General features: G+C 45.8%; 1 protein-coding gene across 3 annotated transcripts in view; it reads left to right on the forward strand.

Moving 5' to 3' along the window:
• Positions 1-6,360: 6,360 nt before the first annotated feature.
• The window catches only part of SS18 (SS18 subunit of BAF chromatin remodeling complex), a 68,023-nt gene continuing 52,798 nt past the window's right edge, over positions 6,361-21,585 (forward strand). The window contains exons 1-4 of one of the 3 annotated variants that reach the window (XM_040432244.1): positions 6,361-6,719; positions 8,365-8,441; positions 11,867-11,951; positions 17,069-17,222. In XM_040432244.1, the coding sequence (XP_040288178.1) occupies positions 6,651-6,719; positions 8,365-8,441; positions 11,867-11,951; positions 17,069-17,222 (385 nt within the window). In that variant the 5' untranslated portion in view covers positions 6,361-6,650. The remainder of the gene's footprint in view (positions 6,720-8,364; positions 8,442-11,866; positions 11,952-17,068; positions 17,223-21,585) is intronic. The other 2 variants (XM_040432246.1, XM_040432245.1) reach the window with 2 other exon arrangements.

Genomic DNA, 21,585 nt, shown 5'->3' on the forward strand with positions numbered 1-21,585 from the left:
TGCCTTTGGCTATAAAACAAACCCATATCATGCTTCTTCCACTGAACTTGACAGGTCCTTTAATTTCTCAATCCGTTACCCCGTTTTCACTTGTTTCTTCCAGACCTATTTGCACCCATCAGAGCCCAGTCTATTGACTTTTGTCTTATCGCTCCAAATCACCCGTTTCCAATCTTCTACTGTGACGACGCTTCTTATGACCATATTGAAGTCGATGCTTCTTCACCTTTTTTTGGGCCACCATTCCAGATTTTTGTAATGTGATCTCACTATTACGACGCATACGAGCCACCTCCACTGCCGTGTTTGTTGCACCAGAACTGATAGACCTTGTGATGAGCTGACTTGTTGATATTTTGCCTTGACGACCTCTTCTAGGCTTTGGAATGGATGGACGGACTTCATTTCGTAGTCTTCCAACTGTCATGGCACTCATATGATGCAGTTTGGCAATTTTCTTGGCCGAAATATCGCTATAGATGAGCTGGATTATGCGGTTTCTTTTTTCTTGGGAAATCCTCTTCATGGCTGCTCCTGGATTCGCACCAGTGACCTTTCGATTGGGAATCAATCTAATAACACACTGAGCTATTAGGGAATGTGAGAACAGGTTGTAATTTGTAGTATACGAGAAGGAAAAGATTGGTCCGCCACCAGGAGCAAAACAGTAAGGCCTCTTTCACATGGGCGTCATGTTTTTTGCCCGGATAAGATGCGGGTGCGTTGCGGGAAAATGCGTGATTTTTCAGCGCGAGTGCAAAACATTGTAATGCGTTTTGCACGCGCGTGAGAAAAATCTGCATGTTTGGTACCCAGACCCGAACTTCTACACAGAAGTTCGGGTTTGGGTTAGGTGTTCTGTAGATTGTGTTATTTTCCCTTATAACATGGTTATAAGGGAAAATAATAGCATTCTTGATACAGAATGCATAGTACAATAAGGCTGGAGGGGTTAAAAAAATATATATATAATTTAACTCACCTCAATCCACTTGATCGCCCAGCCCGGCTTCTCTTCTGTCTTCTTCTTTGATGTGCTCAGGAATAGGACCTTTGATGACGTCACTGTGCTCATCACATGGTTCATCACCATGGTGAGGGACCATGTGATTGGACCATGTAATGTGACGACACCACAGGTCCTTAGTCGGCAGCTCAACATTACAGAAGAAGACAGAGATCCGCAACTACGCGATCAAGTGGACTCGGTGAGTTAATTTATTTTTAACCCCTCCATCACTATTTTACTTTGCATTCTGTATTCAGAATGCTATTATTTTCCCTTATAACCATGTTATAAGGGAAAATAATACAGATCGGGTCCCCAGCCCGATCGTCACCTAGCAACCATGCGTGAAAATCGCACCGCATCCGCACTTGCTTGCGGATGCTTGCGATTTTCACGCGGCCCCATTCACTTCTATGGGGCCTGCGTTGCGTGAAAAACACAGAATATAGAGCATGCTGCGATTTTCACGCAACGCACAAGTGATGCGTGAAAATCACCGCTTGTGCACAGCCCCATAGAAATGAATAGGTCCGGATTCAGTGCGGGTGCAATGCGTTCACATCACGCATTGCACCTGCGCGGAATACTCGCCCGTGTGAAAGGGGCCTAACAATGCAGTTACATGACAAGAATCTGCATAACTAACTATATGCTAAATAGTCCAATTTATGTTTTAGATAGCCAAGATGATTGTCTATAAAATGATGGTAGTCTCATGTTTGAAGCTGTAGTGGATGGTGAGATATGGCGCCTGAAAGTCAAAAGTTCAAAACATTGTTACCGTTTTTCTCGTCAGAGTATATATACATAGTAAAATAAATAGACTATAAACCTTTGTAGTGTTTAGTAAAATCATTTTTATTATACGGTGTGCACAGTTTCAGTTGCAGGGTTAATCACGGTACGCACGTCAGGATAATTAAGGGAACAGAGTGCTAGATAAGAGGCAGAGGCAGCGTCCGCCTCAATTTATTAATATTCAGTATCAATATTAATATTTTCCTTTAACAACTATGTATACATGGATATCTGCCAATCACTGATAGGACCGCCTCGACTATCAGATTGAGCAGGAATTTAAATGAATGAAATACAAGTTTTCCTGAATCTTTTCCCATAAAACTATATATCAATCTGCTCAGCTCCTCCTGCTCTTTAATGCACCGCCTTCAGCTCCATGTTCAATGTGACAGGTTCCCTTTAAAGGGGTTCTCTGGGAATTAAGAAAATGAAAATACCTAAATATTACTTTATTATAAATATATTCCCAAATTTCTTTCATTAGTTATAATGGCTCGTTTTGTCTGGGGAGCAATCATTAGGAGAAATAAAATGGCCTCCTTCCTATTAGTACACACAAAACCACATCCCCACCTCCTCTCTGTACTTCGTGTCGCCTCAATAACTCCATTCCTACAGAGATTCAGCTGAAGATCATATTAAACAGTATTCAGGACCATAACCCCTGACAAGTAGAGCAGAGAGGAGGATGAGGCAGCTCTTTACCTCAGTGCTCTGAAGTAACTTGTCATGCTGTGTGATTAGGACAGGATTTGTGTGTACTAATAGGACGGCGGCCATTTTATTTCTCTTAATGATTGCTCCCCAAAGAAAACAAGCCATTATAACTAATGAAAGGTATTTGGGAATTTATTTATAATACAGTAATATTTACATATTTTCATTTTCTTAATTCCTGGAGAACCCCTTTAAGCTCATTGTCCCTTCTGTAAATTAATAAATTCTCAACCTTACTCCAGGCTAAATAGGTCTCAAGACACCCAGAAAGATCTGGGTAAAGGAGATTATGGGGGAGATTTATGCAAACTGGAAAATTGGCTTAGTTGTCCATAGCAACCAGATTCTACCTTTTATTACACAAACAAGCTTTCAAAAATGAAAGGTGGAATCTGATTGGTTGCTGCTGTACTGTACAGCAGTGGCGGCACAAAGCGCACGGCGTCATAGCAACCAACGACGCCATGCGCTCCTGCACAGCAGGAATCCAGGCCGGTATCTCACGGTCCGTTTTCCAAGGACGTGTGCATGAGGCTTTACCCTCTATCCTTTGAATAGGGGATAACTATTGGTTCAGTGTGGGTCTGACTGCTGGGACCTCCAGGATCACAAGCACTGGGCCCCCGTATCGTGCAGAGCCCTCTGAAATGAGTGGAATGGTGTAATCAGATGACCTTCCAAGATCTCCTCAGGGACGTCAATCAAATGATGGGGCAGGATTTGGCCATGGCAAGCTCTTTTTTTCTGATAAACCATCAGGAACATGAGAAACAGAATGCTTCGGTACTCTGGGTGGTGGACGGAGCTCAAGTGTGCCAGTTCAGCCAATGACTGGCCAGAGTGGTGGTGGTCCACGTGAGCCCCATCTGTGTGAAAAGTGTACGAGGACTGGAGCCAGTGGTGAACTGAAGGAGCCGGAAGTAAGCATCGAGGAGCAGGTAACAAAGTTTACCTTCACGGTTCCATTGGGTTGAGGGGACAAAAAAAGTGTGGACAACTCCTTTAGGGCTCATGCCCACGAGCGTAATGGCTCAGTGCCCGTATTGTGGACTGTAAACGGCCAGTCCGCAATATACAGAAACTGGCCGTGTGCACTCCATTGCGCAGATGCAGACTTATTGAGGGACATTTATCATGATTTCACTCCACAATTGTGGTGTGAAAAAGGTTGCACATTATGGCGCACAGCATCTGTACACTATAATTTGCGACTTTTTCAGCTTCTCGGCACGGCGTGGCTTAGCGAAAGGGGACTTGGCTTTGCGCCACCGCCGCATTTACTTTAACTTTTGCCAGAAAGTAGCGGAAGTTATAGCTGAAGTCTACACCAGTCTGTAGCTGATGTAGACTTCAGTTTCTGGCGCACAACAAAGCAGGAGCATCTCACGCCAGCACCGCAAAAAATGAATCCGCAAAAAATACGGATGACGTCCGTGTGCATTCCGTTTTTTGCAAAACAGAACAGCTGGCCCCTGATAGAACAGTACTATCTTTGTCCGTTATGTGGACAATAATAGGACATGTTCTATCTTTGAACGGAACGGAAATACCGAAATGGAAGGCATACGGAGTACCTTCTGTTTTTTTTATAGACCCATTGAAATGAATGGTTCTGTATACGGAACGCAAAAAACGGTACGGAAACAGAAAAAAAAAAAACATTTGTGTGCAAGAGGCCTAATTTTGCCTCCACGGAGACAATACATTTTAATGTCCAGGTCTCCGTACACCATTAAAACAAAATATTTGAACAAATTGACTTAAGATCTATGATCCGAAGCTCAATTCGCTCAACACTAGACCGCCTATCTTTTGCTTCCGTGGGCTTTCAGGTCCGTGCCTCTGCACTGCAAAAAGATAGAACATGTCCTATCTTTGGCAGTATGTTGCAGATCACAGAACCATTCAAGTCAATGGGTCGGCATTTGCACCATGGAGTGCACACAGCCCGTGCCCATGCATTGCTGACCACTATTTGCGGTCCGCAGCACGGGCAGTGAGCCATTACACACATGAGCATGAGTTTCCCTGGCCACAAGTAATGGCATGCTTGCCCTGACGTGTTTCTGCACCATACAATATACAGATGGTGCACAAGCTGGACCATAGTAACCTAGCAGCCAAGCGTCTGGTGGGTAGGGTGACCACGTGTCCCGGATCGCCCCCCGCATTTGGAGAGTCTGTCCCGGATCCTGGTCCCCCTCATTCCGGGACACTGCAGTGTCCCGGAATGACCTGAGCCGCCGACCGCTGCTGTGACCAGGGCCATTTCTTGGGCCGGGTGGCCGCCCGGGGTGCTGTCAGAAGGGGGCGCCGGCAGGAGATGAGCGCTGCGCTTCCATTGTGGAAGCGCTCACTCATCTCTATAGTCATCTGTATCGCCGTCCTCAGGACGACGATACAAATGTCTGTGCTGCGGCAGCCAGCAGGGGAGGGAGATGTGTGTCCCCTCCCTGTTCCTCTGATAGGCTGCCAGCACTAGGCCGATGCAGGCGGCGCGATGACGTCATTGCGCCGCCTGAGCGACACAGGCCGGAAGAGGCCTGCATCGCATCCTGGAGGAGGTAAATATAATTTTTTTTTTTATATATATATATATATATATATGTACAAATTACAATACTGGCACATAAGGGGGGCTACTGGCACATGATAGGGGGCTACTGGCACATAAGGGGGGCTACTGGCACAGACATAAGGGGGACTACTGGCACAGACATAAGGGGGACTACTGGCACATAAGGGGGACTACTGGCACATAAGGGGGACTACTGGCACATAAGGGGGACTACTGGCACATGATGGGGGCTACTGGCACATAAGGGGGGCTACTGGCACAGACATAAGGGGGGCTACTGGCACATGATAGGGGGCTACTGGCACATGATAGGGGGGCTACTGGCACATAAGGGGTGCTAATTAAAAAAAAACTGTTCTTTAATGCAACTTGTTTTGTTTTCTATTTCTTAAGAGATGTCTAAGTAGCCAGTTAATGTGTGCAGAAATACTGAAAGATGCACAGGCAGATATGCTTTTGCCAGTCTCAAGTATAAGTTTGACGAAATGCACTTGTGAAAGTAAGTGTCCCTGAATGGCAGTTAGGAAATGTGGTCACCTACTGGTGGGAGACCCCATGCTGTCTTGTGGTGGCCGATGTGTGACCACTGCTCCTCACTGCAGCTGAGCCTCCCCCAGCCGTGGCCCATTTCTCACCTCTGCCCTATTGGATCATTCCTAATGACTTCACTCCTGGATTCCTATTAGGGAAGCTCAGTGTTGCTCTATGAGGCAGCTCCACCACATGACTGACAGGTCTCTGAGGAGTCAAGGTCACAGGACAGTAACCGCAGCCAATCACAGGCCAGACATATCACAGACACGTGGTGCCCAGTGTCACGTGATACAACCCCCCCCAATTACAAGTGCACGTAGCGACCGCCATTTTCCGTGAGTCCCACACGAAGAAGACAATCACATTTAGTTCATTGAAAGATTTGACACTTGTTCCCCCTAGGCCTGAGCTAGTCTATATCAGCACTATCTGAGGGGGCGCTCAGTGATGCCCCTACTGTAGACCAGTCGTCTTCTGAGCCAATCGGTGCATTCCTATTGTACTTAGAAAGCCAATCATCCAACGAATGTCCTATAATGACCTATAATGTCGTCTTAGGGGCCACCTAGTTGGTTTCCATATTTACACGCCCCTCTGCTGGGACATACCATGTCTCTCAGCGTTGTTCGCTGCCCAGAGCATTGTGGGATCTCAGCAGACCGGAGCTTCTCACTGCTCGTTATGGGGGGGGGGGGATTATTTGCCGTGTCAGTATTTGGTAGTTGGCCGAGTTCATTGTGAACGTGATATACAAACACGGGATATTTACATATTATAAAACACATTATGCCGGATTGAAAAGGCGTGTATGCGGTTTCTGTTTGCAGGTTAGCTCTGGCAGTGTTTCCCACCCCCTCTGACGTCATCGCCTGTTGGTTCAGTCCAGGAGCGTGGTAGTGTCTACGCGCGGTGAGGGGGTTCTGTCCAGCCGTTGTACTTTCCGCCCGGTTTCCGGTCTCGGTACTTCCTTGTTCCTCTCACAGCCCGCGCCGTGTCTGAGCCCTCAGCGAGATGTCCGTGGCCTTTGCAGCTCCCAGGCAGCGAGGGAAGGGCGAGATTACTCCCGCCGCCATCCAGAAGGTAACACAAAAGGGACCGGCTGCTAGCAGGGGAGATAGCCATTAGTCTGTGAGCAGCTTCCTGGGGTGTTACTTATGGATGCTTAGAAAGGGTTAAACCAGTGGGCTCTGAGACAGACCTGATCGCCTGGCATCCCTCTGAAAAGGACTCTGCATTGTGCAGCTGCTCACTTGCTCTTTTTTAGATGTCTTGTTCAGCCCAATGAGGGAATGTGTGGGGGGTTTATAAGGGATGTAAAGGGGTATTTCCTTTGCCTGAGCCTATACACTGGTGATGAGCATTGTGCTGGCCATACATATGCCCGTGTACCGCCACAGGCAGACTTTGGACACAGCCGCTGAATCTGATGTGTCCCTTCAGCAAATTATTTATTATGTAGAGAAAGCCAATACCAGGCATTTACTAATGTCTTGTTATTATACATATTGCTTCCTTTGCTGACTGGATTCATTTTTTCAGTCGCGTTATACACTGCTTGTTACCATGGTTATGACCACCCTGTAATCCAGCATCAGTGGCCGTGCTTGTACACGGTAGAAAAAGGCGTCGGTGGCCAGGGTCATAGGAGTGCACATGGGCTGGTGCCTTTTCCTACAGTGTGCAAGCACGGCCACCGATGCTGGATTACAGGGTGGTCATAACCATGGAAACGAGAATTGTATAATGTGGTGGAAAAATGAATCCAGCCAGCAAAGGAGGCAATATGGACAATGACAATACATTAGTAAGTGCCTTGTATTAACTTTCTCTACAAGATAAAGGCCATTTGCTGAAGTGAGACAACCCTTTAAAGGCCATCTCTCAGTAGATTTGTACCTATGACACTGGCTGACCTGTTACATGTGCACTTGACAGCTGAAGGCATCTGTGTTGGTCCCATGTTCATATGTGCCCGCATTGCTGAGGAATATGATGTTTTATTATATGTAAATGAGCCTCTAGGAGCAATGGGGGTGTTACCGTTACACCTAGAGGCTCTGCTCTCCCTGTAACTGCCGTGCTCTCTGCACTTTGACAGGGCCATGCTGTGAAAATGTCATCAGAGAGGAGCCTCTAGGAGTAACAGCGATGCCCCTGTTGCCCCTAGAAGCTCATTATTTACACCTCACCCCCTCTTCATAAAATGCTAATGATTACTTTTATGCTATAAAGCGGAGTAGTTACTCATTTTTTTTCTATTTCAAATGTCTCCATAGTCTTAAAGGGATTGTCTGCTTTTGTAATATTGATGACCTATCCTCAGGATAGGTCATCGGTATCAGATTGTGGGGGCCTGACCCCCACCGATCAGCTGTTTGAAGAGAAAGCAGCGCTCATACGAGCTCTGTGTTCTCCTCTCTGTTTCCCTGCTCGCCAGTGACATAGCAGCAGTGTAATTACAGCTTCGCTCGCTAATGTCACTGGCGAGCAGGGAAACAGAGGAGAACACAGAGCTCGTATGAGCGCTGCTTTCTCTTCAAACAGCTGATCAGCGGGGGTGATGGCAGTCGGGCTCCACCAATCTGATATTGATGACCAATATTAAACAAAAAAAGCAGACAGCCCCTTCAAAATGCGTTTTTCCCCTCTTCCACCCTTGTGGTTATTTTACTGATTTTATATATCCCCCCCCCCCCCCTGTTTTTTTTTTTTTTTTCCCCCACAGATGTTGGACGAGAATAATCATCTAATTCAGTGTATTATGGATTATCAAAACAAAGGAAAGACCTCTGAATGTTCACAGTAAGTAGCATCACCAATGTCTTACCAATCCCCTCGTCAATAGGTCTTCTCCTTATACAGTCTGGCACTGATTGCCTAGGGACACACTCCATTGACAGGGGAATTGTAACCCCTAGTTGTCAATTTATTCACTCGCTTCCAGGAGGAGTAACAGAGGAATGACACGATGTACAGGTATAAGAAAAGATGCTCCTGTATTGTCCTTTAATGGAGAATATAAGCATTTACTAAAACAGACATGTCAGGAGAGCAGACAGGTCATCTTTAAAGAAGTAACCTCTCCGGACAGGCTTAGTTTAGAAAGTACTTGCATTCTCTGTGTAATAAAAAATCCTGGAGCATCTATCCTTCTGACTGTATTCCTGCCAGAAGTTATGAAAGAAGTTCCAGCTGGATGTTACCAGTTGGGGATATGTCCTGCACAGTCTGAGGTTATCCAATCAGTTCTGCCAGTCAGACTGCAGGGACACGCGCCCAGCTGGACATTCACTGCCAACTGCTAGTAATTAATTTGTAACTTCTAGCAGGAATAAAGGCATGGTACAATATAGAGTCATAAGAATAGATTCTGCGGACTTGTTATTACATAATAAATGCAAATAGTTACTAAAACAGACGTCAGGAGAGGTGACAGGTCCTCTTTCACCCCTTCACGCCCGACGACTTGCATGTACGTCATCAGGAGTGTGTTTAAAGATGGCGCCCGCTGCAGGCACTATAGCCGCGGGTGGCTGCCTATTTCCTATAGCAGCAGTAATGCTGATCGCGGACATTTAACCCCTTAGATGCAGTGGTCACTCCTGACCATGGCATCTGAGCGCGCTGATCGTGTGGCGATCGGAGGAGCCGGAGCTTGTATGCAGCAGCCCCTGTCTTTGTGAATGACAGGAGGCTGCTGCATTGTATTTCCTATGGAGCCCTTGCCTGTAATAGGGCTCCATAGGAAAGTAGTGAGATCATCATAGATTCCAATACAAGTGCATTGGAGTCTATGATAATAGCAATCAGATGACTGATTGTTATAGTTCCCTATGGGAACTATAGAAAAGTGATTAAAAAGTTATACACACCCCAGAATGGTATTAATGAAACGTTCACATTGCCCCACAAAAAATGAGCCCCCATACAGCTCCGTACACATAATTACAAAAAAGTTATAGGGGTCAAAATATGGCGACAAAAAATAAAAACATTTTTCCCCACTTTTTTTTTTTTTTTATCACGATCAAAACGCAAGAAAAACTATACATATAAGGTATCGCCGGATTTGTACTGACCTGTAGAATAAAAGTAACCGGTCAGTTGTATCGTACATCGAATGTCTTAAATAAAAAAATAAGCATAAAACTGTGGTGGAATTGCTTTTATTATTTTTTTTTTTTTTTGCATTTTCACCCCATTGGAATTCTTTTCTCGCTTCCCACTACATCATATGCAATATTAAATGGTGGCGTTGGAAACAGGGCTGTGGAGTCGGAGGCAATTTTGGGTACCTGGAGTCGTAGTCGGCAAAAAATGAACCGACTCCTAGATTTAAATTGGAATAAAAAAAAAGCACGTTTAAATGTCCCAATTCACAAAAAGTTATAATTAATTACCGTATCTTATGGGGGCATCTGTGGGTGGCACTGTTATGGGGGCATCTTATGTGTCATCCACAGATCCCCCCCCCCATAACAGTGTCCCTGTGTAGTGAATGGGGGCCAGCATCTGTTTCTGTAATGGCAGCAGGGCCCGGTGCCTGCTTCATTCATAAAGTGGGCGGAGCAGGCGCGTGACGTAGTGAGCTACGCTACGAGCGCCCACCCGGCCTCCTGACTGCCAAGAAGTTAGTAGTAAGTAGTACAGCGCTAGATTTAAGATGATTGGAATACTTTAACAATACCCACAAGTTGGATATGATTACCGTATACTACAGTGAGTGGGGCCCGGTGTAGTAGAATACAGTGACTGCACCGGGCCCCGCTGCCATTACAGAAACAGATGCCGACCCTCCGCCCCTCCTCCCTTTCAGCCTATTCACCGGACGGTCGCAGCATTCGCCCCCATAAGACGCACTGCTATTTTCCCCCCACTTTTGCGAAAAATACGGTACTTCTCTACTGTAAGAATAAAGGCCAATGCATGCAGTGCGTCACGTTACCGCAAAACGAACACGTTAAGTGACCGTGAAGAAGCATGCTTTTCATATGCTTCACTATATGGCACGCAACGCACAATTAGGAGCTGCAATACCTATACTTCCTATTGTGTTGTGTTCCACTGTTACAGGGAACGCAACGACCATGGTTAACCTAGCCTCTCACTGATAACTGATCAAGTAAATATGTTTTTTGCAGGACTAGACACTTGTATAAGTGAAGGGAATAGAGAGTCAATAGTTCAAGACTGAACAGCTAAGGCTATAAAAACTTGTAACCTCAGATTGTTAGCTTAAACTTTAAACATGACTATGGGATTCTACTAGGGAAATCATGTTTTAAAATAAATGCCCCTTCCTGGATCCTCCCACTGCCGTATGTTCAGCAGAAGATCAGCACACAAAGGAGAAGGCAGCAGCTTCCTAGACAGTAGTTCTGTGGTAATGACATGTATGTTGCCTTTCTTTCCTTCAAGGAATGTATAAATTATATTTGCATATTAAATACAGGGGAGTCGGAAGTACCAAAAACTGAGGAGTCGGAGTCAGACCATTTATCTACCGACTCCACAGCCCTGGTTGGAAAGTACAACTTGTCCTGCAAAAAACAAGCCCTCATATGGCTATAGGAACAGACGACAAATAAAAAAAACCTCCAGGCCTGAAAGGGTTAAAGGCTATGCTCGCCTTCAGAGACAATTTTTGTTTATATGTTTGTATTTTAGTCATTTTTGGCTAAAAATCATACTTTCATTTGACCTTTACTAAAAATATTGAGCCATTCTGTCACAAAGGGTGAACTGTTTTTCTGACTGTGTGACTGGTACTTTCACTTTGTGCCGGTCATCTAATAACCCTTATCTCTAATTTTCTAAGAGGTCATAAACACTTATTTAAGCCACATACTTATCAATAAGCTAAGGACTGCACTATGATTAGTGTTTATAAGGTCAGAGATAAGGAGCCATCAGCTCCCCAACTGAGAGAAAATCCACAAGCTGCTACTAGAGCATCTTGGCTCTGTACAGAAAAAAAGGGTTCCATATATTTTTTTTAATAAAGACCAATTTAAAAAAAGATTTTTTAGCTCAAAAGGAGTACAATTCAATAATAATAAAAAGAAAATGCCACCCAAAGGTGCACATAGCTTTTATCTACTTCCATTTAAATGTTTCTGGAATATATGGACAAAATTAAGGATGTGTATTTCTTTATTTTTTTGTGTTTTTTAAAATTAGCATTATATAATATGTGATTTTTATCTAAGCATTCTTTGCTTTTTCAGGTATCAGCAAATGTTGCACACAAATCTGGTTTACTTGGCCACCATAGCAGACTCCAATCAGAATATGCAACCTTTATTACCAGCAGTAAGTAGAGAATATTTTTTGGATCCCCTAATCTGTACTACTCCTTTCACTGCGCTGAGTCTAATGCTTCTTGGAAGAGTTTTCTGCGTCATTCATTGATAGTGGGGGTTGGAGCCCCCGTAGTAGTGTTGTGATATTGCTTGACTCAGAATTAGAGACCTAGAAGCGCGTCTTTTGCTCTCCAGATTTTTGTCACGCTTTTGGACATACCCCAAGGAATTTGGCACCTTTTGTTTTAACTTGTTAATGTAAAAAAAAAAGTGTCAAGAAATAGACGACTTGACTAGCTTTTTTGTAGTCTTTGTTGTTGTGATGTCACCTCTTCTGTAGAATGGTTTGAGGAAAATCATTGGTTTGGAGGTTCATTGGAGAAAACTGCTCAGCAACTTGTTAGGCTAGTTTCACACTAGAGTTCAGAGATCTGGCAGGGAACAGCCTTCTGAAGCTCTCTGGATCCGTCATTGCCGGACACTGCCTAAATGCCTGTCGGCACCATTAACTATAATGGGGACTGGCGGAGATCTGGCCGAAAACCGGCAAATATTGTAAGAATCGGCCGGACAAACTGCTGCTCAGCATATTTTGCCTCAATTCTGGATCTCTGAACACTAGTGTGAAGTTGGCCTTAGATTCCTTGGGCCAGATTTATCATTAGCTCAGGTCAGAATAATGGAGTAAAAAAGTCTCAAACGCTAAAACTGCTCAGAAATTTGCGACTTTTTTCTGCTCTGCACTATGCTCGCCAGTTTTCTGAAAGTGGGCGTGTTTTCTTATGTAAATTAATCTCTAGACAGATTTCCTATTGGGACTATTTAAAAAGTCGCAATTTCACTCCAGTGAGGACCATGCTTATCTTATGAGACTTTTTAATAGAACATGCGACTTTTTCATAAAAACGTGCGACTTTTTCGTAAAGATGTGCGACTTTTGTAAAGCTGCTTACTGACGGATAAACTGCTACCGTCAAACCACATTTATTACAGTCTTAAAGGGCCGATCATAAATCTGACTTGGCTAAAACTGACTTTAGCCATATGTTAAAGTGGAGTGAGCTGTCAGAGTAATGATAAGTCTGGCCCCTTGTTTGTGACTAGACAGTGAGTTAATAATGGGGAAAGTACCAGGAATACTAAATAGTTAATTTTTGCATTATTGAGGTGTTTCAAAACCCTGGTGCAGATAATACATCTCCTAATGTCTCAAATAGGGCTGCAACGAGTACTTGATTAAATCGAGTAATTCGACACAAAACAATCCTCCATGCAAATCATTTGTGTCACGTGACCACGGAGCAGGAGTGAAGCGCTTGCTATTACTCCCGCTCCGTGGTCTCCCGCTGGCCCGCAATGCGCTCGGAATACTCTCCTTTCCAGCAGGGGAGAGATGGCACAAGGGGGATGGTGGAGCTAATGCACTTGGGCTGTTCGCACAGGGGGGAGCGAAGGGTGTTGGGGTCTGATGAGTTATTATAAAGGAAAACTGTCTATTAATTCATTTTTTCTTATTAGATTACTCGATTGCTAAAATAATGGTTAGCTGCAGCACTAGTCTCAAGATAACACCCCCCCAAGTTCTAGTTCCTGCACTCCACCAGGGTCCAGCCTGCACTAGGAGTTAGGCAGCATTTAACAAAATGAATCATAACAAATGTGTGGTCACATAGCCTTTCTTTACCCGGTTCTCATGGCCTTTCCTAAGGTGGCAGGTGTAAATCCTGTCGGCCAATGTCTGCCCAGGAGATAGATTCCAGCAAGACTGTGCTGCTTGGCCTTGTAGTGAAGGAGTAATGTTTATCAGTTGATGTTCTTATATCTGCCTTAAGTTACGCTGTTCTCCGGAGGTCATTTTTCTACTAGAAGCTCTGCTAGTGTTTTAGGCCATAGATCCTAAGGGATCTTTTATGTAGCAATATTGTAGTGCTGCCATAAATCTGCATGTAATGCCCCATAGGCTACATTCACAGTCCGCAATCCGGTGATCTGCATAATGCTGCTACCAGCTGTGTGCATCCTGCACTTTTTGCCGGCCCGGTTGTCAAAATGCCTTTTCATGTCTGCGAAACCGACAAGAATAGGACCTGTTCTATATTTTGACATCCGCGTGCTGTCTTTTTTTATTTTTTGTGGCCCCATAGAAATTAATTGGTTCCAAGCGCAATCTGCAAAAAAAATAAATAAATGCAGGTCTTACATAGTGTTCTTGGCACTCAAAATGTAACCGTACTTGTACTCAAAAGAAGATGGGTTTTTGTCTGGCCGCCTCTCGCCATGTTTGCCCTGCTGCCGCCGCATCTCCCACCCGTCCCCATTATTGCGAATGGGGCCGGAGCGGACTTCCGGCAGCACACTCGTGCAAACGTTAGGCTTGTCCGGCAGTCTGTTCTGGCGTGGAAACAGCCTGCCGGATCCGTACTAACGCCAGTGTGAAAGAAGCCTTAAAGAAAAGTTTTATGAAGTTTTGTAGAGAAGCCTATGGGATAAAACGCCATACCCAGAGAAGGCTGCCTTTTGGAAAGTGCTTTTATATACTCTTCTCAGTATTTCATTAAAGAGGACCTTTCACCTGTATAAACTATGTGAACTGAGTATGCTGCCATATAGAGCGGCGCCCGGGGATCTCACTGCACTTACTATTATCCCCGGGCGCCGCTCCGTTCTCCCGTTATAGGCTCCGGTACCTTTTGCTTTTTAAGTTATAGTAGGCGGTGTCTTCTCTTGTCCTGTGGGCGTCTCCTTCTCCTAGGCTGCAGCGCTGGCCAATCGCAGCGCACAGCTCACAGCCTGGGAGAAAAAAACCTCCTAGGCTGTGAGCTCTGCGATGCGATTGGCCAGCGCTGCAGCCTAGGAGAAGGAGACGCCCACAGGACAAGAGAAGACCCGCCTACTATAACTTAAGAAGCAAAGGTACCGGAGCCTATAACGGGAGAACGGAGCGGCGCCCGGGGATAATAGTAAGTGCAGTGAGATCCCCGGGCGCTGCTCTATATGGCAGCATACTCAGTTCACATAGTTTATACAGGTGAAAGGTCCTCTTTAAAGATTGTAAGGCTTAGTTCACATCAGCGTTCAGCCTTTCTGTTCTCCTGTTCCGTTATAGGAGCAGGAGAACGGAAAGGACGGATTTGGCACATAACTGAGCTGAACTGAGCCTACGGACCCCATAGACTATAATGGGGTCCGTTAGGTTTCCGCTCAGAAGATGATTTTGGAGTGGAGACAAAAGTCCTGCATGCAGGACTTTTGTCTCCGCTCCAAAATCATCTTCTGAGCGGAAACCTAACGGACCCCATTATAGTCTATGGGGTCTGTAGGCTCCGTTCGGCTCAGTTATGAGCCAAATCCGTCCTTTCCGTTCTCCTATAACTGAGCAGGAGAACGGAAAGGCTGAACGCTGATGTGAACTCGGCCTAAAGTAACATTTGGCTGCAGCAGTTTTGACTTTGTTTATAAAAAAAAAATAAGTTTCATGGTGGATACAAGAGTTTATTGAAATAAACCTGTCTTTAATGCTTTTGGTGGTAGGTTGGAGGAAGAAGCACTGGTGGAATTGTCAAAACCCTGAGCTGTAGGCGATGGGTGTCCTACTAAAAGCTATTGTCTAATCCCACCTTGCACATAAGTTGGCCTTCCCTGCTTCTCTCCAATTAGGATAATAATTTTTCTTCCACTTATCAGTTTATTTTGCGTTTCAGATTAAGCCATGCATGCCTCTTCCCTGCAAAGACACTTGGCATATGTGATATACAGCATGTGCACCAGAATGCTGTCTTAAAACAGTTGCCTGTCCTTAGCCTTTATCATTGCATTCTATTCATTTCTGCAGCCCTTATCTCTGAACACCTGACAGCTCATAAACACCCATTAAAGGGATTTGCCAATAGTATAAAATGTCCCCTCATGTGCCGGGCACCCCTACTTACCCCGTTTCCCCCAGTGTCGGGAAGGGGTGTGGCATCTAGGGAGAAGCGGTGGTGCGGGCATCGGGGTAAATATATTCTATGTGGGGTGCCCAGCACATGAGGGGGCATTTTATACTCTTGGAGAACCCCTTTAATTTACATGATCAAACTGCTCATAAATTGGCTTTTAGTTAAGAGCTGCTATAGAAGTCCAGCTGCAAGGCAACAGTCTGCAAATAAAGTAAAAGTTGTTGAGGAAATCTGCTGAAAGTGTTTAAATGGGTTATCCTGGAAAAAATATGTGGATAGGTCATCAATATCACATTGGCCAGGGTCCGAGTCCTGGCACCCCCACCAAGCAGAGCTCTAGTGAGTGCAGTGGCTTCCAAGGCGCTTGCCAAGCACAGCATCGTACATCGTATGGTGATGGCACATGGCCTCGGGAGGGGCTCACGGAACGCCCAGCCTGTTCCAACAGCTGATCGGCGGGTGTCGGACCCCCGTCAATCTGATATTGATGGCCTATCCTCAGGATTGGTCATCAGTATTAATTCGCAGATAAACCCTTTTAAAGTTTAGTCGAAACATTTTTTTTTTTTTTTCTGCCGGCCAAAGTGAGTAGAATGCAATGGAAAAAAAAAAAAAAAACAGCCTCCAATGGTGACCCTGGCCTTCAAATTGGTTGTAGTTACTACGTTTTCCCCTTTTATGTGAGGTTGAACTTAGTCCTCCCCTCTGGAAGGAGACTAGTTCAGGAGTTGAGGGGCAGGAGGTTCAGTTGCATGGTGTTCCCTTGTAATTGGACTTGTCCTAGTTCTGAGACCCCTGCCCCAAACATGGATTAATAAGCGAAGACAGATTCCTGCTGCAGAATGTCATTGGCTCTTTTTGGTGATATTTATTTTCTCACCAGTTGCTTTTTGCACTGAACGGTTGTGTGTAGTAAACTTGCCGGGGTATGCGTGGGGTCACGTTCTCACCAGGAGAACATTTAAAGTCTGTTGCTTGGGTGTAATATGAGCCAAATCCATCAAATGTTGCACCTTTTTATATGACAAATTCAGCACATTTGTCTAGAGATGTGACCCTGGTTTCTTTAAACTAGTCCTGTACTGGAGTAAGATCGTGACCACATTTCTGGTGCAGGGGATTTTAATGATGATATTTTTTATTTTATTTTTTAATACCATGCCTTAAAGCTCTTGTAAATCTGCTTTAGCTCCCCACACAGAATATGCCTATGGGTCCTGCAGGGATGAATCAGAGTGGCCCACCGCAGCCACCCCGCTCACACAACATGCCTTCAGACGGAATGGTAGGAGGGGGCCCGACTGCACCACACATGCAAAATCAGATGAACGGCCAGATGCCTGGTAAGCATCCCTTCTCTAAGGTATTAACACCAATGTTGCCTAGCAACCCATGGCCGGGAAGGCTCGGGGGACACTAGATTGCTGATGACAAAGCTACCTGGAGTCCCCCGGAGTGCGTGCTCTCTTACAGAGCTACGTGACCTGTATTCACTGCTTATCTTCCTGCCCTCGGGCTTTGACATGGCTGACACACAGCATTGCCGTGACGAGCAGAACTGTCTAAATTTAGTCTGTGTGAAGCCACTCGGTACAGCTGGTTGTCGAGAGATTGCCCACTGGCTCCACAAAACAAATTCCTTTACGGGAGCTAAGGTAGGGTGGCTATATTGCTTCTGTCACCCTTTCATTGCCAGGTGGCAATTGGGTCTTTGTAATAAAGGAAGAGATGTGATGTGTGTCTGAAGCCTAGGTGTTTTTAGTTTGTTTGCTCTGATATTTGTAATATATACACAGAGTTTATATATTACAGATGGCGATGGAATAATGTGTGACAAAATGATGGCCCTTAAAGGGGGGGGTGTCTGACTTATTTGAAAATCTCCCCAGGGCCTCTAAATGTGATAAAATAATAAAAGATGATCTACTCGCCACTTATTTCCCTGCCATTTTCAGCACTTCCGCACCTCTGGTCTGTGTTTTACAGGCTGCATCCAACGATTTGAGACTAAATAGGCTTAACAGGCTAAGGCCTCATGCACACAGGCGTTGTTTTGGTCCGCATCCGAGCTGCAGTTTTGGTGGCTTGGATGCGGACCCATTCACTTCAATGGGGCCGCAAAAGATGCGGACAGCGCCCCGTGTGCTGTCGGCATCCGTCGCTCCGTTCTGTGGTCCGCAAAAAATATATAACCTGTCCTATTATTGTCCGTGTTTTGCGGACAAGAATAGGCAGTTATATTAAAGGGATTCTGTCATGAGATTTGAGGCCTATAACCTAAACATATGGCCCTTCCTCAGCCCCGCCTCCGCAATCGTCCGGTCCCTCAGGTTATGCCTAGTGCGCGGGATCTGGCAGAGGGATCAGACGATTGCGGAGGCGGGGCTGAGGTGAGGAAGGCGGCACTATAGACAGGGAGGGCGGCGATTTCTAGTGGGAAGGCGGAGCTGGGCACCAGACGGAGATGGCTGCAGCCGGGCACCCTGTATGAAGCGACGTCCCCTTGGGCACATTAGGTAGGTGAATGACAGGTTATAAAAACCTGTTTTATATGCTAATAGAGCCACAGGCACATTTAACCACCTCCGGACCGCCTAACGCAGGATCGCGTTCCGGAGGTGGCAGCCCTGCGCAGAGTCACGCATATATGCGTCATCTCGCGATGGCTGAGATTTCCTGTGAACGCGCGCACACAGGAACGGAAGGTAAGAGAGTTGATCTCCAGCCTGCCAGCGGCGATCGTTCGCTGGCAGGCTGGAGATGTGTTTTTTTTAACCCCTAACAGGTATATTAGACGCTGTTTTGATAACAGCGTCTAATATACCTGCTACCTGGTCCTCTGGTGGTCCCCTTTGTTTGGATCGACCACCAGAGGACACAGGTAGCTCAGTAAAGTCCCACCAAGCACCACTACACTACACTACACCCCCCCCCCCCCCCGTCACTTATTAACCCCTTATTAGCCCCTGATCACCCCATATAGACTCCCTGATTACCCCCCTGTCATTGATTACCCCCCTGTCATTGATCACCCCCCTATAAAGCTCCATTCAGATGTCCGCATGATTTTTACGGATCCACTGATAGATGGATCGGATCCGCAAAACGCATCCGGACGTCTGAATGAAGCCTTACAGGGGCATGATCAATGACTGTGGTGATCACCCCATATAGACTCCCTGATCACCCCCCTGTAAAGCTCCATTCAGATGTCCGCATGATTTTTACGGATGCACTGATAGATGGATCCGATCCGCAAAACGCATCCGGACGTCTGAATGAAGCCTTCCAGGGGGGGTGATCAATGACTGTGGTGATCATCCCATATAGACTCCCTGATCACCCCCCTGTAAAGCTCCATTCAGATGTCCGCATGATTTTTACGGATGCACTGATAGATGGATCCGATCTGCAAAACGCATCCGGACGTCTGAATGAAGCCTTACAGGGGCATGATCAATGACTGTGGTGATCACCCCATATAGACTCCCTGATCACCCCCCTGTCATTGATTACCCCCCTGTCATTGATTACCCCCCTGTCATTGATTACCCCCCTGTCATTGATCACCCCCCTGTCAATGATCACTCCCCTGTCAATGATCACTCCCCTGTCATTGATCACTCCCCTGTCATTGATCACTCCCCTGTCATTGATCACTCCCCTGTCATTGATCACTCCCCTGTCATTGATCACTCCCCTGTCATTGATCACTCCCCTGTCATTGATCACTCCCCTGTCATTGATCACTCCCCTGTCATTGATCACTCCCCTGTCATTGATCACTCCCCTGTCATTGATCACTCCCCTGTCATTGATCACTCCCCTGTCATTGATCACTCCCCTGTCATTGATCACTCCCCTGTCATTGATCACTCCCCTGTCATTGATCACTCCCCTGTCATTGATCACTCCCCTGTCATTGATCACTCCCCTGTCATTGATCACTCCCCTGTCATTGATCACTCCCCTGTCATTGATCACTCCCCTGTCATTGATCACTCCCCTGTCATTGATCACTCCCCTGTCATTGATCACTCCCCTGTCATTGATCACTCCCCTGTCATTGATCACTCCCCTGTCATTGATCACTCCCCTGTCATTGATCACTCCCCTGTCATTGATCACTCCCCTGTCATTGATCACTCCCCTGTCATTGATCACTCCCCTGTCATTGATCACTCCCCTGTCATTGATCACTCCCCTGTCATTGATCACTCCCCTGTCATTGATCACTCCCCTGTCATTGATCACTCCCCTGTCATTGATCACTCCCCTGTCATTGATCACTCCCCTGTCATTGATCACTCCCCTGTCATTGATCACTCCCCTGTCATTGATCACTCCCCTGTCATTGATCACTCCCCTGTCATTGATCACTCCCCTGTCATTGATCACTCCCCTGTCATTGATCACTCCCCTGTCATTGATCACTCCCCTGTCATTGATCACTCCCCTGTCATTGATCACTCCCCTGTCATTGATCACTCCCCTGTCATTGATCACTCCCCTGTCATTGATCACTCCCCTGTCATTGATCACTCCCCTGTCATTGATCACTCCCCTGTCATTGATCACTCCCCTGTCATTGATCACTCCCCTGTCATTGATCACTCCCCTGTCATTGATCACTCCCCTGTCATTGATCACTCCCCTGTCATTGATCACTCCCCTGTCATTGATCACTCCCCTGTCATTGATCACTCCCCTGTCATTGACCACTCCCCTGTCATTGATCACTCCCCCGACATTTTTTTGGCCCAAGTTAGCGGAACGGGAGACTTTGTGAGAAAAAAATTAAAAATATCAATTTCCGCTAACTTGTGCCAAAAAAAAAAAAATTTCTAGGAACTCGCCATGCCCCTCATTGAATACCTTGGGGTGTCTTCTTTCCAAAATGGGGTCACATGTGGGGTATTTATACTGCCCTGGCATTCTAGGGGCCCCAAAGCGTGAGAAGAAGTCTGGTACCAAATATCTAAAAATGCCCTCCTAAAAGGAATTTGGGCACCTTTGCGCATCTAGGCTGCAAAAAAGTGTCACACATCTGGTATCGCCGTACTCAGGAGAAGTTGGGGAATGTGTTTTGGGGTGTCATTTTACATATACCCATGCTGGGTGAGATAAATATCTTGCCAACTTTGTATAAAAAAGATATTTCTCTCACCCAGCAAGGGTATATGTAAAATGACACCCCAAAACACATTCCCCACCTTCTCCTGAGTACGGAGATACCAGATGTGTGACACTTTTTTGCAGCCTAGGTGGGCAAAGGGGCCCACATTCCAAAGAGCACCTTTAGCATTTCACAGGTCATTTACCTACTTACCACACATTAGGGCCCCTGGAAAATGCCAGGGCAGTATAACTACCCCACAAGTGACCCCATTTTGGAAAGAAGACACCCCAAGGTATTCCGTGAGGGGCATGGCGAGTTCCTAGAATTTTTTTTTTTTTTGTCACAAGTTAGTGGAAAATGCTGATTTATTTTTTTTTTTTTTTTCATACAAAGTCTCATATTCCACTAACTTGTGACAAAAAATAAAAACTTCCATGAACTCACTATGCCCATCAGCGAATACCTTGGGGTCTCTTCTTTCCAAAATGGGGTCACTTGTGGGGTAGTTATACTGCCCTGGCATTCTAGGGGCCCAAATGTGTGGTAAGGAGTTTGAAATCAAATTCTGTAAAAAATGACCTGTGAAA

This window comes from Bufo bufo, chromosome 5 (assembly GCF_905171765.1).
Source record: "Bufo bufo chromosome 5, aBufBuf1.1, whole genome shotgun sequence".
NCBI classification, from domain to species: domain Eukaryota; kingdom Metazoa; phylum Chordata; class Amphibia; order Anura; family Bufonidae; genus Bufo; species Bufo bufo.